This window comes from Meriones unguiculatus, chromosome 2 (genome assembly GCF_030254825.1).
Source record: "Meriones unguiculatus strain TT.TT164.6M chromosome 2, Bangor_MerUng_6.1, whole genome shotgun sequence".
NCBI classification, from domain to species: domain Eukaryota; kingdom Metazoa; phylum Chordata; class Mammalia; order Rodentia; family Muridae; genus Meriones; species Meriones unguiculatus.
In genome coordinates this window covers 160331281-160350107 of record NC_083350.1, presented here as the reverse complement: position 1 = coordinate 160350107, position 18827 = coordinate 160331281, and the positions used below count along the sequence as shown (strand labels likewise).

Here is an 18827-nt window from a genome sequence, read left to right as displayed (position 1 = left end):
CTTGCCATCCATCATCTCCTGCCTGGATGGTTGCAAAGTCTTAAAAGCAGCAGCTTTGTTTCAACTCCTCCGACTACTTCATGTCTATCTTGCAGCAGCTGAAACTTTAGTTCATAAAACCCATCAGAGTACAGCACCTTCATCTGTGTCCAATGCCTTTTAATGAATTCACCTGCAGATACTGGATGTGCAAACAGGACTAGACTACGTGTTAAAAGTTGTAACCTACTCTCTCTAGCAACCAGAAAGCCAAAAGATCCTACAGCAGAAACCCAAAATGCTCAGCACTTGAGCTGACATCTTCCCTAATAGTTGTCCTTAATTCTAATTCTGGGTCTGAAAAACCCGGATGTGCACCGTCCTGTAGGATATCCTCCTTCTTGCTTGCATGCTACAGTTTCCCCATCCATCACCCTTCCATCAGGGCACACCTAAGCCATCCTTTCTTTCCTGCCATTACACGTTCCCATTCCTTTGCCTGATTTCAAATTCTAGCTAAACACAGGTGAAGGGGGGGATGTAGATTGTGTGCCAACTATTCTAGGTAGTATTTTGTCAACTTGACGCCAGCCAGAGTCTTGTGGGAAGAGGGCTCCTCATCCCAGGAAATATTCCCATCAAGTTGGCTTGTGCGCAAGCCCGGGGTGCAGTATTTGATGTGTGATCGGTGTGGGAGAGCCTAGTCCTTGTGGGTAGTGCCAATCCCGGTCAGGTGGTCCCAGCAGCCGAGGTGTCTGTGTGACCTGCACACCCATCCCATCTCCCCCTCTTCCGCCTCACACGTGACCTGCTGGCCGCCCCCTCTCCCCCGTGCTTGGCACACACTGCTCCACCTGTTTCGCCACCACTCCCAGCACATTCTGTTCTTGGGCTCCTTTCACAAGTAATACCTTTGCCTGGGATTCTCTGCTGTTCATGTAGACTTCTCATGACCACCTTCCCAGCCCAGCTGGGTTTTCCAGGAATGCTTCCTGTGACTCTCCTAAGCATCATTCACCACCCAGCAGGCTTTTCTCGACACTTGGATTTCTTTCTATGCATCACCCCCATTATCTTACGTACTTTAATTATGTTCTTCCTACTAACCATCTCCCAACAGAAAGGAAGCTCTGTGAGGGTTTCATTTACTTCTACATCTGTGGTGCCCAGCATAGTACCTGGCAAGTTGAAATGAGAATTTAATGAACAAATGATTACTTATAAGATGGAACTTTTCTAAAAATGAATGTATTAGAGAGAGTTTTGGAAGAACACAAATGACACTGTGTTCTTATAAAATAGTCATTTCAAAAGCATTTCCTCAAGGAAGGGTTGAAACCCAGGCATGTGGAATGCCCCCAGGACAGTGAGGGCCAGTGCCTGAACCACCTGAAGGTAGAGGAGAGTTACACATACCTCCAAATATCTGAGAGTTGCTGGGTTAAAAAATGAACTCCAGGACTCATTGGCTCTTAAACTATTTTCAGGTTTTCATGTATGTGTATCTATACCTTTGCATATGTGCATGCATATGTGTGCAGTATTCAGGGAGGCCAGGTATCAGATCCCCTGGAGCTGGAGTTACAAGATGGTATGAGCTGCCCTTTATAGGTGCTAGGAATTGAACCCTTAACCACTGAGTCATCTCTGCCTCTTGCCCCGGAAGCCCCTTCCTGCAGGCTCTTCTCCTCTGGCTAACCCACCCAGAAGCCTCAGCATCAGGGAAAGCTCCACAGAAGCTCTCCTCCTTTGTGCCCTCAGCCACAGGGCAGGGTGGACTGTGGGTCTTCATTGTGTGGGCTATTCTAGAGTCTTTTATAGCCATAGAAGAACCATGCTTACTGTTTCAAAGATAATCAGGAAGCGGTTTCTGTGTGGATGTTAAGACTTTCAGGGAAACAGACTTGCAGAAGAATACCAGGATCTGTTTTGGGTTTATAATGCCAAACGATTGAACTAAATGATTGTGAAAGTTTTTACACAGTGGCTCTATTTTTAACAATTTAATTGTGCTATTTATATTACTTAATGTACCTTTCATCTCCACTGAAAATGAATCATTGAGATTTATAATGTTATATAAACACAGTTTTTATGTCACAAGTAATTGCTACCCTGCTAGGGAAGAAAAAAATCTCTACAGAGGTATTCTTATAGCTGATAAAGACACTTAGGAACTCTAAACGAACTGCTATTTGAAAACAGTTGAAGAATATATTGTTACACTTTTAATTATGAATCATCCAAAAGGAGGCCCATTGGATAGAGTAGACATTAAATGATCTGAGTTCTAATCCTGAGTAAGGGTTGGCTTGGGAGCCGAGTTCAACTGTATGAACCCCACCAAGGTCCTGTAAAGCAGGGCCTTTCCGCTTCTCGGGTTATACCGGGGAAGATGCCATGCCTTAACAAGCGGAAAGAGGCGGCTTGAAAAGAACTGTGCAGTGGTATCTATTGAGAAGAAAAGAGTGTCTGGAGATGGAAGCTATGCTGAGGTTTGCATACCTGTCCTTTCGCCTCCCCCGCCCTCCCCCCAACACTGTTATTCTAAAAAAAGAAAAAGGAAAAACTACTAGAGAAATTTTAAGTTTCTGAGATAAGAAATTCAGACCAAGAAAACAAAACAAAACAAAAAATGGCGGCAACTGTAATTGTGTTTCCTCCTTAGAATCCACCGTCTTCATTCCGCAGTCGGAGTACTCCGTTGAAGAAGATGTGGGTGAGCTGTTCATTCCCATCAGGAGAAGTGGAGACATCAGCCAGGAGCTGATGGTGATCTGCTACACTCAGCAAGGTACTGCCATCCCTGAGCCAAGCCAAATAACCTCTAGCGCGCCTGCCTGCCTCTCTGCTGGTGCCTGAAGGGCGGGCTTTGTTGTGGTTTTTCGACACTGAGGCATTCCCTAAGAACTGTGCTGTAGAGTGGTATCTCTAGGAGCTCCTTTGGGTCAGTCTATCAGGAAACTGCTGCTTCTCCCCTCAAGTACTGGTCACTTAGACCAGTTTAAGGTTGCAGGGAACTGAGGCTCACCCAGACTTTTCAAGCCTAAGAGGGTTTTTAGAGGTGGGGTCTGGTCTGTGGTGCAGCCTCCTAGCAGACAGCCTGGGCTGTCTTAACAGGTCACCGCCTTAGTAGGCTGCTCAGTGGCTTCCCTGCAATGCCAAAGGCTGCGAGTTTGGTCCTCAGCACATCAAAAAGAAAAAGACAGGGCTGAAGTAATGGATGTCTGAGGAGGAGACACTAATTTAAAGCTGCTTTGACTAGTAGCAGCAGGGTCCTAATAGTTTTCCTCTGTTGTCTATTAGGAAAAAGACCAGGTATCAGGTTCTATTAGACCTAAACAAACAAACAAACAAAAAAAAAGTGTAGGCTTGAATGAAAAACCTTTGTACCTTTTGTACTTGTGATTGCAGAACTTTATTAAACAGAAGGCCATATAGGAAATGAATTAGGGACAAAGCATTATCAATTGGAAACAGGTCAATGAATTATAGACAAACCATTATTTATTGGAAACGGGTCTAAGTTTCTCTGAAATTTTTCTAAACATGCCTTCATAGAGAAAACAAGAAAGTGTGTGTGAATGGCTAAGTAACCATGAGAGGAATATATGCAAATTTCCATTGGAAATCAATAGATTTCCTCTGAGCATATGATTTTTGACATGAATTAGTGCTAAAATGGCCAAGATAACTAAGCCAACGTGTTGATATTTAGTGAACTCTGGAGAGAGCTGTGGATTTAGATATTTTCTTGAAGTGCTTTAAGGCTTCGGTAAGCATTCAACTCAATTTTCAAAATGCTCTCAATGTTAAAGAACAGTAAACAAGCATTTAGAAGTATGATGCTAGTTCATAATCATTGCGAACAAATTTCAAAGTGCTGTTTTGCTTGTATGTGAGCATTCTGAGAGAGGTAAATTTGCATAAGACAAATTTAAGTTGCATAAGACAAATTTAAGATTAATATACAAAAGTTGTTAACATAACAAACCATTTTCTAGAGAAAACAGTGGAAAAGAAAAGAGGTTCCATAAGCTGTTGTTGCCATATCAGGCTTTCATGAAAAATTGCCATTAATATTTATGTAATATGGAAAGCAGGACCAGGCTGCCGGAAATAGTGTGTTGACTTCTGAATGCCTCATGTCCCCAGAGCCTAAAACCCAGCAGATAAACAGAAGGTCTGAGACAAGCACAGAAAGCATGTGGCCTTGGCCTGGACCTGGGAAACATTTGAACAACGGGAGGTATTATTTTTGCCCTGTGGTATTGATCTGAAAGCTTGTTGGAGGAAAGGCAGGAGAAAAACACCAGAAAGCCACGATTTGCCATGTGTGAGGTCATTTGAAGGAGACCTGAGATACAAGGACACTCTGAAGGTGGAGCTGCAGTTCTGGGATGTTTCCTATACAGTTGCAACAGTTAGATATGTGAAAACAACAGGTTTTGGAAACAGTTGCAACACTGAAGTCTTTTGGGTTCTCTTGGCCCCTAGGGACAGCGACCAGCACTGTGCGGACATCTGTGCTGTCTTACTCCGACTACATCTCTAGGCCTGAGGACCACAGCAGCGTGATCCGCTTTGACAAAGACGAACGTGAGAAGATGTGTCGTGTAGTGGTAATCGATGACTCCTTGTATGAGGAGGAGGAGACGTTCCAGGTCCTTTTGAGCATGCCCATGGGCGGGAGGATCGGTGACAAGTTTCCAGGAGCCAAGGTGACCATCCTCACAGACAAGGATGATGGTGAGTCCTAATTTATCTTACTTGGGACAACAACACTGGCCATGACTCTCTATACAGGGGGAAAAATGGAACTCACATAGAATTAGGGGGTGCATGTTGATTTTCTGCTGGATTTTATAGTTGACAAAGGTCCATCAATCATTGGCCACATCAGTCATTCCTCTGCATTAATTTAAAGTTAAGTGTTCTGTATTGGTTTGTTTTTATTTTTTAAATTATACGTGTTGGGGGAGCACCTGAATGCAGGTTCCCAAGGAGGCAAGAAGTGAAGGCTGGGTTCCCCTGGAGCTGCAGTGACAGGTGCTCAGTATGAGCAGACCATGTAGGTGCTGGGAACTGAACTTGGATCCTTGGTAAAAGCAAAAGGTATCTTAACTGCTGAGCCATCTACTCAGCCAAGATCTATACTTACACCAAGTGTAGCAATCTTATTTCAAATTGAATCACGATTAGAGAGCCAGTATTTTAAATGTCCAAAATAAACCTAAGAACTTGGATTAAATTCCCATCTACCATCTAGAGAGCTCTTTTACGTGTTCTATCTATAACAGTTTAGATGGAGCAGGATTTAATTTTAAAATGTGAAGTCTAACTGATAACTACTCTAATCCAGTTTGTTGTTATTTATTTATTTTTTTATTTTATGTACATTGGTGTTTTGACTGTGCATGTCTGTATGAGGGTGTCGGATCTCCTGGTACAGGAGTTATAGATAGTTGTGAACTGCCATGTGGGTACTGAGAATTGAACCCTTCCTTTCCTGGAAAATACCTTCTTGGATAAGGTGAACAATTGAGAGAGCCCTATTATTTCGTATTTTGCAGAATTCTTCTTTCCTTAACCCTGGTGCTGAAAGGGTTAAAATTTGAGGCTTTGGGGTTACAGCTGAATATTGCTCCTCCTACTCAGTTACTCTGAAACTACAGTCGGATTAATCTGCTGGTCGCTTTCTCCACCTATCTTTTCCATTCCATTTCTGCACTACCATACTAATTCAGATAGGCCTCATTCTTTCTTTATAGATCTTAGAAACAACTTTATTAATACAGTTTCTGGTTGAGTGCTTTATCTTAAATCTTGAGAAACTGTTATGAAATTTCTTCGACCTGCAAGGAAGGAATTTGCCCTGGCTCCTCTAAATCGGTAGAGAGAACACAGTACAGCAGGGTTTGTTCCCACCGCAGGGTTCAAGGTCAGACAGCCACATGGTATTCAGCTCAGCAAGAACTCACGTCAGCGTGGCTTAAATGTTTTACTTGATAGCTGAGTTCAGGAATATGCAGACATCCTACTCATTTTCACCAGCATCTTCAGTGTTCTGTTGTATCCCAAGTTAACAATGAAATACTGCAGTGCTGGTCCCTTACCAAAAGGCTTAATTCAACACCGAGCCTGTTTCCCTCAGTCTTTGGAGTACGTGCAGGAATGTTGAAGCTGAATCCATGGTCTGCCTTTGTGTGAAAACCCACATGGTGGCTTCATTAAAATGGCGTCTTCCTTACCTACCCTGGAAACACTGCTGTGCCAGGCAGAAAGTAGAAGCTTCTACAGGATGGACCCCGTGGTATGTGAATCTTAGTTCAGAGATGTTCAACAGATTATACCATTAGAATCAAAGGCAAGAACACTCTTGCCAAGAAAAAATGTTTTATGCTACAGAAATGCATCAGGAGTGACTGTGAGTGAACTTGTTTGCATTTGTGCAAAGCTGAAAGACCAGCTTGCCTCCTTCTATTTTTCCTTTTTCCTTAATCTTAAATACAATTATTTACACTAACATAAGAGCCAGTTAAGGGATGCCAGCCAGTTTGTATAAGAAAGGGCCAGATTCAATTAAAGTAATAACTTCACAAACAAATTCCTCATTAAGTTTGCCTAAGTTAAGATGCTCTTTAAAAATAAGGAACTGGGTGTGGGGAATGAGTTCATGATTGCTCAGAACATCCTTGGGTTGTATACATCTCTGCAGTCACACTGTTAGTGGCACCAGAAGTCAGTGAAAGCCAAAAGCGCTGGACACAGCAGGAGTGACTAAATGGTAGACCTCAAGGTTTCCTCCTCTTCCATGGACAAGACACAGTAGCCTTGACACCAAAATGAAAGAAAATAAAGCAGAGTACACGAGATGCCTGGCCATTAAGAAAGGTCTAGGCATGCGGTGAGTACTTGTTATGAAGCTTGTACCACTCCTAATAGACACAGAGGCACTTGACACAGGCCAGAAACTCCCAGGCTTTAAATTCTGTGTATGCAGGGTGGGGTTGAAGACATGACATGGGAATGACTTGTAATAAGATTTGAAACAGCAGAGAGGGAGAAGAAGGAGGCAGGGTGGACCAGGGCGCCACAGTTCAAGAAAGCTCTGAGGGAAGAGCTACAGGCAGCCATGAGAGGGAAGCTCCATCTTCTCCAGGGATGAGCCCCCATAGGCTCCAGTCCCCAGTGTTAGCCACAGACACAGCTACATACTATCAACGTGAGGTGCACTCAGCAGGCTACCTTTATATATGCAGACCTGTGTGCATACACATATTATACTATATGTTATACATCTGCATGTAGCAATAATAATTAAAGATAAAGTGATGGTTTTGAGAGAGTCTCAGGGGACACAGGTATAGAAAGAGGGGAAAGGAGAAAGGGAGGGGTGGAGATGATGGAAAAACAGCAGTTAGGTATAAAATTCCTCAAAATAAAAACTAAATTTAAAAAAGAGAAGGTTTTTATGCCCAGCTTTATGGTCAGTGTCCTGGGTTTTGCAGGCACGTTTGCTCCCATCCAGTTAGTGGTGCTTGGCCTTCTGAGCAAGCCCCCACCTCCCCAGCTCATTCTCACTTGAAGGATGATGTCCCTGGGGTATCTCGGCCTACTGCATTTTGTGGAAATGAGGCAACATGAACTGTTGGAAAGTACTTTTAAGAACTGACTCAACAGAAGGTGGGCTTTGTGGTCAGCAAGTCTGAGAGGACAGGCTTCACGCACCTACAAGTGCCTTGAATTAAGCACATGGGCTGAATGGTTGGGCATAGAGCCTGGCGACGTCTTTGAATGAGACTGGGAAATGATCAGAGTAGGGTTTCGAGGTTACTAACTAGAGAGCGATGGAAAGCTGAATGTTAAAAACAACACAACAGCAAACCCCAAGAAGACTAGCTCCCCACGTAGGAAGGAAGGATGAGAGGAATTAAAAATGTCTGTATCCAGAAAGTTTGTGGAAGGTTCAAAGGATGGTCTTTTGATAGGAATTTAGGACAAGCAGCTTGGGAAAAGAGGTTGAAAGAACGTGAGATGAGAAATTCTCTTTATTTTTTTAATTTAATTTAATTTTTTATTATTTACCTGCATGTGTGTCTGTGTATTACATACATGCCTGGCCAAAGAGAGTGTCAAATCCCCTGAACTTGAGTTACAGACAGTAGTCAGCCATCATGTGGTACTAGAAATGGAACCTGGGTCCTTTAGAAAAGCAGTCAGTGCTCTTAACTACTGAGCTGTCTCTCTAGCTCTGAGGCTTTTTTTTTTTTTTAAACATACCACATCTGATCTTCCTGTAGGACACACAGGACGAACTGGACACTAGGCTAGGATAAATACAAAACTAAGTCAGACACTGAGTGTTGGGATGATCTTTTTGTGTGCTGTGCAAAGGTAGTCTTGGCATTATTCAAGTGCTGATTTCTGTACCAGCAGAGAGCTGAATACAGGCTGGACTTCAGTATTGTTATTCTTATAAATGCACCATATTTTGTAATCTCTCCCTCCAGCACCTTCTGAATGGTCTAATAAAGAGCTGAATGGCCTATAGCAAAGCAGGAGAGAATAGGCAGGCCTGACAGGCAGAGATAGGAATGCTGGGAAAGAATCAGGTGTGTTGGGGGTGGGGGGTGGAGGAGGTGATTCGCCAGACAGCCCTAAAGGAAGAAACAGGTGCCGGCACTGAGGAGCGACAAGCCACACTGCAGAAGGTAGATTAGTGTGAACGGGTTAAGTTATACAGAGATTAGTATAAATGGATTAATTTAAGTTATTTGAGCTAGTTGGGAACAAGCCTAAGCTGAGGCCAAGCTTTCATATTCATAAAAAGTCTGCCTGTCATTACTTGGTGGCTGGTGGGTCCAGACAGTCTGAGTAATCCTGTAAGTCAAGTATACAGACGCAGTAGTTCAAATCAAGAGGGTAAGGTGGAAAGCACAGGGAGAGGAGAATGAGTGCGGGGTAAATCTGCACACTAGAAGGTCGCAGACAGTCAGTACAGTGTGTGAGGGAAAGAAGACAGCCCACCAGAAAATAGTTCTACCAAACAGAGCGCACCGGTTCATCCCAGCAACTGTTGCCAGTAAGAACTGCCGTTTGTTACAGACTAAAACTTGTCTGCACACACAACTGAAGTATGTTACTGAGTAGTGTGTTGTCAAACAAAGGCCTCTGTGCCTTTATCCAGTTACTTATTTTAAACTTTATTATTAAAAGGGTTGCAAGTTTTTTTAAAAAAAAATCAAATACCAAAATTACCCAGACCCAAAGACTGTACAACTGACCAAACTTGTGCATGGGGAACAGCCCTGCAGCACCGAGTCTGTGCAGCCTCACACTGGCTTCTACACTTTTACTATCGAATATATATGTTCGTGTACTTAGCCAACACCAAAACGAAAAATCCACGACAGGATTAGAAGTAGAAGAATTAGCTTTCTGTCCTCTTTTGTAACTCATGTCCTTCACCTACATCCAGTCCTTCCCCTAATATTTAGCCTTTCTTCTTCTCTTTTCTGTATATACTGTACATCTGTCTACATATATATATATATATACACACATATATATATATATATATATATTGGCTATATTCTTCGTGTGAGGGAGAATACGTAGGTTTTTTTTTCTTTATGAGATTGTATGATCCGAACTGATTTTGAATGATGGTGCTGTTCAAAATAACTAAAACTGGATGATTTCATTGCATTTTAAAACGACTTTCTGATGAAGACTCATGTTGTATCTTTGTTTAACTGTGATTTTGGGACAGGAATTATAGAATCACAGCACTGATTGTTACAAACGCATGAGTGGGAGAAGATGGGAAGAAAGAGTCCCTGTGGATGTGAGTGAGCAATTCACTAAAAGAGGAGGCAGAGGAAAGGGGGCCCAGGGATGAAAAGGAGGCAGAGGAAGAGGTCTAGAGAAGTGGGTCTCCTCAGGTCTGGCCATCAGAGGACCTGTGCCCCTGGCTCCCCAGTTCCCAGACCTATGTCTGTAAATCTGGACCTCACTCAAGCAGTCAATAGGGCCATCTGTAAAGGGGAAGTGCCTAAAGGAGGAGGAATACTGGTTAAGTAGGGGAAAATGTCAGGGTCAGAGACTGATGGACTGGGGTCTGTAGCAGTTGGGGGTACCTTTGATTGAGCCCACAAAAGGTCTGGCTGCTGGGGAGGTCCCCTGATCTTTCCAAATCTGTAGGCACAAGTGAACTACACACGAGGCGAACTAAGATTTTTTTTTACTGTACACACAAGCTTGGCAAGCAGCCACTTGGATCCCTTCTTCGAGTTGCCTGAAAACATTTCACCAGGATTACCAGAAAAGGGAAAGTCTCCGGAGCTTTTTATGAGAATGGCTAAATGCTTTGTATAATTTACATGGAACAGTGACCTTCTTGCCCACAAAGACAGTAAGCCCAGGAAGTACGCAGGGACACAGAACCAGCTTACCAAGAGTGAACTCTGGGGTCATAGAGCTTGTGTGCGCAGGCAGGGGCTCTGCTGGAGAGGTTCAAGGTGGACCTATTGCATAAAAGTTGTATTCAGTATTAAGTTAACTCCTGTCTTCATTTTTCAGGGCTTTAAGTGAAGGGTGTGGCTCAGTAGTAGAGCACTTGCCTACTATGTAAAAGCCCCTGGGTTCTATCCCAGCACCACAAAAATACCACTTTATTTTCCAGTGTTTCATGTATAACACTTAGCCAGTGCTAACAAGGGCACCCTTTGAGTTTCTGAATTTCACCACTTAACACACATTTTGAAGAGGACATAGCATGCCTTTGTGGTGTCATTTTGAATGTGGTTTGATAACTCACCTAAGGGGAACAGCCATGGAGCTTCGAGTCAGCGTGACCACAACACTCATGGTATTAACCTGTGAAAGCCATATCCTGCTGGCAGTGTGTATATTGAACATCACATTTGCCTTCTGATCCTGCTGTAAGATCCAAAGGACTTTGAGGCGCCCTAACAGTGAACTTTGCCCAATGAAGCTACATGCTCTTTTGCATGACTCTAGCCCCCAAATATCCTAGAGTAACTGACGTGTTGTAGATGTTCAAGTAAGTCACAAATGAACCACCCTGGCTCTCTCTCTACCAGTTGTAACTCCGCGGTTCTTGGGAGACCGCGTTAGCACTCCGGCACTGCCTTTGGCAGCCACTTGGGAAACCAGCCAGCAGAAGCTGTTGTCTGTGGTGCTGGCTTTGGCTCTTAAGAGTCTTCTGGAAAAATAATGCCTTGTGTTTGTTTGTGCTTTTCCCAGTGACACCATCTGCCTGATACCCATCTCTTAAAACAGGAGAACCGTTTCTGGCTGCACTGTTCTTGCAGACAACAAAAGTGTAAACATCTATGGCTTCTTATTACTAAAGCCCTGGAAGCAGATCACTGAACATCTATCCCTAAGATCTCAGACAATGATGAGTTATGTTTCAGTGCTAAACAAAATCACACAAATCTCAGAAGACGCTTTTCAAACACCAGACTTTAAAGTTTGTAAGTGTAGAACTAGTGAGGGAAAATTTTATTTTCAAATTAATTTATTATTATTATTATTATTATTATTGTGTGTGTGTTTGTGTATGACATTCCTGGTGCCCACAGAGGTCATAGAGGGCATCAGATCCCCTGGAGCTGTAGTTACAGGTAGCTGTCAGCCACCATGGGGGTTTGGAGAAATTTTATAATAAAAAGCAATCAGAGGCTAGACAGATGTCTCAGTGGTTAAGAGCACATGCTGCCCTTGTAGAAGACCTACATAGGGCAAGTCACAGGCCCATAACCCCAGCTTCAGGGAATCTGATGCCTTTCTGTCCTCCTTAGGCACTCAAGCTGTGTGCACAACTCTCCTCCACAGTCCTGTACATATAAATAATTTTTAAAGCTATAAAATGCAAAAAAAAGTTGAAAATTTGTAATAGATCACTATCTTACTCCCATGGGGTTACCTTTCTTTACAACCTAGGGCCACCTGTCAAGGGACGGTATTGCCTACAGTGGGATAGACACTTCCTACATCAGTTTGCAATCATGAAAATGCCCCACATTACCGATATCTGCACCCTGTCAAATTATTCACGCAGTAAGTGGCGCTGGCATACAACCCACACATCTTTCCACATACCTTAAGTCATCTGCACTGAGTACATCTATGAGACTAATAAGTGTTCTGTCAGTAGTTGTGACATTGTATTGTTTAAAGACCAATGACTGAAGCTGGAGAGACAGTTCATCAGTTAAGAGCACTGGCTGCTCCTGACAAGGACCCAGGTTCAGTAGCAGCACCTGCATGATGGTTTACACTTGTCTGTAACTTTAGTCTCATGGGATTTGACTCCCTCTTCTGGCTTCCAAGTTCATTGCACACACATACATACACGCAGGAAAAACATTCATACACATAAAATATAAACAAGTAACTCTTTACAAAAGAAGAACAGAAAACAAAAACAGAAACCAGGCTGAATGTGCTCAGCACAGAGGCAGCTATTGCTTCTGTGGAACATGGGGATGTAGAGGGCTGGGCTGACTATATTCCAGGGATCAGACTAAAGACTTGTTTCTTAGAGAAGTGTGGGTGAAAAGCAGTACTTTGTCCAAAGGAAAGGGGACTTTCTGAGACTAATATGAGTGGCCACAACCCTGGAACACAGATTGACAGGTTTTAATTAGTCAGATAATGAAAGGAAATTGTTAACCAGTGTATTTACCAAATACATCCATCAGTAGAGACATCTTGTAGACGATGAGTATGTAGCAATGAAACCTCTTCTGTCTTCTGAGCTTTGGGGTTAATTAACTTAATGTCTATTAAGTCATTATACTCCAAATGTTTATCTTGTAGCGAATAGGATATTACGTCAGGTTACAGGGGTTGTGATAATCGGGAATCAAGGAGGTAAAGATATCCCAAGGTAATTTTAGCCGTCCATCTGCAGTATTCCAACTCGCTCATGAAGTCCTCAGTCAATCAGTCTGTCCATAGAATTTTCAACTCAGGCATGGCTTTTCCAGGAAACTTCACTTCAGAATGGCCACCAGGTATCCTGCAGTGTCCCGAAGGTGCCTGACGGTGACTGAACTCACGCCTTTGTTTTCTGAGATGTTTGTTAAATGCTTGTGTGGTGAAGACATTGTGCAAGATGACAAAGGCTAAGAAATTGCTCTGCGCCCCTTTACATGTTTCCTGGGCCCCTATTAAGACTTGGGCAGGCTCCAAGGTGCTTAAAACACAGTGCTGAACACAGACCATCCCTCTCTAGGAGGATTCCAACAAGGAGCTAGACAGACCCCTGCATTGTGGCAAATAACAAGGGCAGGCTCACCATAGGAAGCTTTCTGAAGATCTTGAAACTTGTCCTTAACCTTCAGGAAGAGCCTCCCCACCCCTCCCTACTAAAAAACAAAAAACAAAAACAAAAAAATTCAATGGAGCCATTCAGACTGGCAGCTGGTAACTTAATGGGCATTGCCGTGTGTCCCTTAGGCTGTGCCAGTCTTTTGTGAAAACAGTTGTCGCTGGGGATAGCACTGCCTTAGACAGGCCAGCGGTCCCTGAATACAGCCTCTAAAAAGAAATAAAATGGTTGGTAGCACTTTATGAGAAAACTTTTTAAGAAGTGAAATTACAGGCTTGTTTGGGGGGGAGGGGTGTTTCTCCTTCCCCTTATAGGGCTGAAATAGACTTCAGCTTCCATCTCCCTAAGGGTATTTCACAAACGTCTGTTTTCACTGTCCCCGGAAAAATGTGCCACAAAGCAAGGATGTCGGGTCAGAACACTGGCAAGGAACTCATTCTGGGTTTCCTTTCATTTGTGTATCGTCACCCTCATCCAGAAAGGTGGTTTTTCAGGACTATTCACTGCCAGGAAAACTTCAAAAACAAATAAATAAGTAAACATGAAAAGCCACTGAGTTATTCCCACGGCCCCCATTGTGTAAGATGACCCTGGAGATGAAAGCTAAAAAGGAAAGAAATGCCAAGGCTTGCTGTGTACCTACCTGTGTGTGGTCTCCATCTTGGCACGGGGAGGGGCCATCTAGACTACCTTAAAAGAGGGACAAAGGTGTGAGGCTGCTTTCCAGGCATTGCTGAGCCCTGACAAATAAACGTGTGTTCTTGCTGAACTTGATCTCACACATATTTTCAGGTCCTTTCCGATGCTGGTAGACTTACCTAGTTACCTGGCCTGGATTTGGTTCAACAGTCAGCCATTAGCAGAAAGCCCTTGATTAATTCTCCAGGGACAGGAAACGGTTACCTTGTTCAAAACATTTTCTCCCTTGGCTTTTCTAGAAAAGAAACTTGAAAACTCCTGTGTTATAATTATAGGAGACACAGAAATTCAGTTGTGAGTGAAAATCTTTTTTTTTCTTTTTCTTTTTAAAGAGTGAGAAGACAACTACACAGCACCACACAATTTAGCAGACAGCGGCCTTAGATGCCAAAAGAAAGCAAAGCAGGAAAAAGACTCAGTGGCAATAGCAGCTAATCCTTGCCCTCTCCTGGTTTCCCGTCTGTATTTTTTTTTTAATTGAAAAAAAATTACTTTATTTCTATTTCATGTGTGTGGGTGTTTTGCCTCCATGTATGCCTGGTGCCCGCAGAGGCCAGAAGAGGGCATCAGAATCCCTGGAACTGGAGTTACAGATGGTTGAGCCCTGCCATGTTGGTGTTGGGAATGGAACTGGTTCCTCTGTAGAGCCGCAAGTGCTCTTAACTGCTGAGCCTTCCTTCCAGTCTTCTTCCTCCTGCATTCTTAGTCATGGTGAATGCAGTACCAGCCCTCCTTTCCCTCACCGTCCACCCCAAATCTTCATTCCTGTTTATATGCCTATGGTTTAATCCTTATGTCATCTTTCTTCATCTGAACAGCTCATACAACTCCCAAGACAGCTTCAAGTGGCTTCTAGATGTCTGCACTCGATCTCTGTAGTCTGTTCATCCATCCTCTATACCCCTAAATACACAGCACACCAGGCTCCTGTTTGCTTTTGTTTTTCCAAGACAGGGTTTCTCAGTAGCTTTGGCTGTCCTGGAATTGCTTTGTAGACCAGGCTGGCTTCGAACTCACAGAGATCCGCCTGCCTCTGCCTCCCTGAGTGCTGGGATTACGGGCGCGTGCCACTGTGTCCAGCTTCCTGCCTGTCTTAAAACCGAGTACATCTGAGCTGGGTGTGGTGGCACACAACTTTAACCCCAGTACTCAGGAGGCAGAGGCAGAGGCAAGTGTATCTCTATGAGATCGAGGCCAGCCTGGTCTACAAAGCAAGTCCAGGCCAGCTAGGGCTATTATACGGAGAAACCCTGTCTTGAAAAAGCAGACCCACGGGAGGTTAGTTAATTCTCATTCAGAAGGGCAAATATAATAGACACCAGAAGCGGTTGAAGAGAGGGAACAGGATGGGAACCTACTATAGATGTCCTCTGAAAGACTCCACCCAGAAGGGGATCAAAGCAGATGCTAATACAGCCAAACTTTGGGCAGAGTGCTGGGAGTCATATATAGTGGAGAAATAGAAGGGCCTGGAGGACAGGAGCTCCACAAGGAGACCAACAAAGCCAACAAATCTGGGGCTGGGGTCCCTGCAGAGACTGATGCACCAACAAAGGACCATGCATGGAGAGGACCTAGATAGGTTTCCTGCTCAGATGAAGCTCATAGGCAGCTCAGTCTCCATGTGGGTCTCCCAGTAAGGGGAGCAAGGGCAATATCTGACATGGATGGTGATGCCTGTTTTTTGATCACTCCCCCTTTGTGGGATAGCCTTGCCAGACCACAGAGGAAGAGGATGCAGGCAGTCCTAATGAAACTTGATAGGCCGGGGTCGGGGTCAGATGGTAGGGAAGGAGGGTTCCCCCTTGCTGTGGACATGAGATATAAAAGCTATAATCTCTACATGTTTATCATCTTGTTATATGGATTCTGCAGGTTACCAACAAGTTATAAGACAAGACTGGTTTTTCAACTCCCACTTGAATTTTTTTTTCCTATTTGCCTTCTAATAAGGAATGCAGAAAGTAAACATGAATGTGTTGTGTAAATGTAAATAAGGAAAAGAGATGACTTCAACTAGAACATACATAAGAAACCCTGATCCCCAGAGAAGACAAAAGCGCGTGATAGGCCAGTCAGGTGATCTGACATCAGGTGGTCCAGTCCTTGTGTTACGGAGCATAAATTCGGGACCCAGAGAAGTGACTCCCTTGAGGTGAGGCTTTGGACAGTCTTCGTCCCCCGTCCTCCCAGCCCCTCACCCTGCCCCATTTACTAGGATTCTGACAAGAGCAGACCACATTCTTTTGAGCCTGGAACAGAACAGAGTAGCTTAGGCTGTTTATTCTGGACTTCCTCTGGCTGCCAGCAGACATGTTTCAAGTGTCATTTCTTAACCAGTCTGTGGTCAGCATTATTTATTTTTCTAGTGTCAGCCACATGCTCTTATCCCTGAGACCTCACACAGATTGTGTTTAACACTTTATATGAGTTGTAATCTCTCTTCCTTCAGCTGCTGGGATTCCCAAATAAATCAGACTCATGTCAGAGTCTTTGTTGATTTGAGATCTTGTAAGTTTATCATTAGTTGGCAGGCGTGAAAGTATTCAAGGTGACCTCTGAAGCAGGTAAGGCAGCTTTAGCACCATCTCTTTCTGTCCTTGTTCCTCCCCTTTATTTTTTCAAGCAAGCATTGCATTTCCACAGCTTAATTTAAATGCACATGGTCTTGTTTTCCCTTGCATAGAAGATCAAGTTTTCTCTTTCCTTCAAGCAGCCGTTTCTCATTATGTATCTTTAACAAGAATATTCTAAAACTCAGAACATCTAAGTATATTTAATGTTCAGTTTATCTAAACATTTTCAAAGAAATCATTAGTTAGTGGAAAATAATTCACACTTTACCATAGCTATGTGCCGTGTTTGAATCCTGCTTGTTCTGTATACTGATTATGTAACAGGTAATTTAAACTCTCCAAGACTTGATTTTGTCAACAGTAGGTTAAAACTAATTAATTACCTTGGAAGGCGGTTATACCTTGTAAAGGCACTGGAGACAACTTAAAACAGAGTACAGATTTTGATGTGACCCAAAGATATGAATATCCAAACACAGTTGTTGCATCATGCTGTGTTGTCACTGTGGCAGGAACTTGTTTGTCTCCCGTACAAGATGAGCTTACAGTTAAAGCCCTTCCTTCACAACGGATAGCTGGAGGCAGTGGCCAGTCCTAGCTTATCATTCCAACTTTTTTTTTTTTTTTTTTGGAGACATCTTATGTAGCCCTTAGTCGCTTAGAACTTGCTATGTAAATCATGCTGGCCCTAAATATACTTGGATCCACCTGTATTTGCCTCCCCATTGCTGGATTAAGACCTGTGCCATCATGCTTGGCAAAAAGAATGTTCATCTTTATTTTTTAATGTATGTATGTCTGTGTATGTATGTATGTGTGTATATGATTATGTGTATGTATGTATGTGTGTATGTATGTATGTATGTATGTGTGTGTGTGCCTGGCTATGTATATCATGTGCCTAAAGAGGTAAAAATGTGTTGGATCCTCTGAGCCACGCTGGAGTTAGAGGCTATTGTGAACTGCCCGTTGTGGGTGCTAGAAATGGTCCCCCAAGTCCTCTGAAAAGTGTTCTTAACCTACGAAGCATCTCTTCTGAGCTAGTTCCTTTATTATTTATTTATTTTTGAAACAGAGTTTCTCTGTGTAGCCCTGGCTGTCCTGGAACTTTCTGTGAGGACCAAGATGACCTCAAACCTTCAGGAATACACCTGCTTCTGCCTCCCAGATGCTGGGATTTTGTGCCATCATACCTAGCAAGGGGGCTGCAGACTTAGGCTTGGCCATGGGTGCTGAGAACTGAGTCCTGAGCCATCTCTCCAGCCCTCCGTTCACTTTGTATTAAACACATTATGTCAGTGCAGTCTGGAAACTGAAGGATAACCATGGGTTTGGAAGGAAGCTCATTTTCACCACCTGAAAAACTTGGCTGCTCTCCTCCTGTGATGGGCTTTTGATGTTTGCCTCTCTACAACCTTTGTCTTGTAAAATAGATTTAATGTTGACTGAAAGGCCTTTTAAAGCTAGTCTTCCCAAATAATTACACTCATGACTGTAAACTGAGTAACATTATCTCTTCAATAATCTCAGTGATGTTCCCCCTGTTCTCTTAATCAGAATAATTGTACATTTTCATCTGCCCTCCAAGGCACTCACGGGTGCGAGCAGAACATGTTACTGCAGTAACTGTAAAGAAACACATCAGACAAGAGTCTTGGGAAAGCTAGAAAAGGAAAGTAAGGACGGGGCAGTCTGGAGGAGTCAGTGGGCTTTGGCTCAGTGACTGTGCGAATGGCCTCTGCTGTTGGAATGCTGCCCAGCTAAACGTCCTTGTAACCTCCTTTCCCACTGATGGACACCTGCTTTCGAATAGGTCCTGGGCTAGGCCTTTCTATGAGTCTACAGCGCTCTTAGCATTTTCGTCTTGCAATCTGTGTTCTGATTGGGTCCTTTCAAAGTTACAAAGTCTATTTCCCCCTCTACGTTTTCCCATTCTTAACCACAGCCACATCCTTTCCTCCTTTTCCCTGGGATATTCTATCCTTTTCCTGCTGTCCAACCCAGATCAGTCTTCAAGGCAACCTCCTGGGTCACAATTGAGCAAGAGCCCACCCTGTCAGAACCTCTGCACTGCAGGATCTATCACCTGGTGCAGTGCTGTGTTTCTGTACCCTGACGCTGATTGTAATTGTAATACGTGTAAATGTAAAACATATAATTCATTTGAGACCCTTTAAAATGTTTGGCTTCCAGGAATTTTGGCACTG

General features: G+C 43.4%; 1 protein-coding gene across 1 annotated transcript in view; it reads left to right on the top strand.

The window, feature by feature from the left end:
* Nucleotides 1-18827, top strand: part of Frem2 (FRAS1 related extracellular matrix 2) — a 127194-nt gene that overhangs the window by 67821 nt on the left and 40546 nt on the right. Inside the window, exons 5-6 of the mRNA XM_021652359.2 lie at nucleotides 2648-2773; nucleotides 4477-4728. Coding sequence (XP_021508034.1) covers nucleotides 2648-2773; nucleotides 4477-4728 — 378 coding nt within the window. The remainder of the gene's footprint in view (nucleotides 1-2647; nucleotides 2774-4476; nucleotides 4729-18827) is intronic.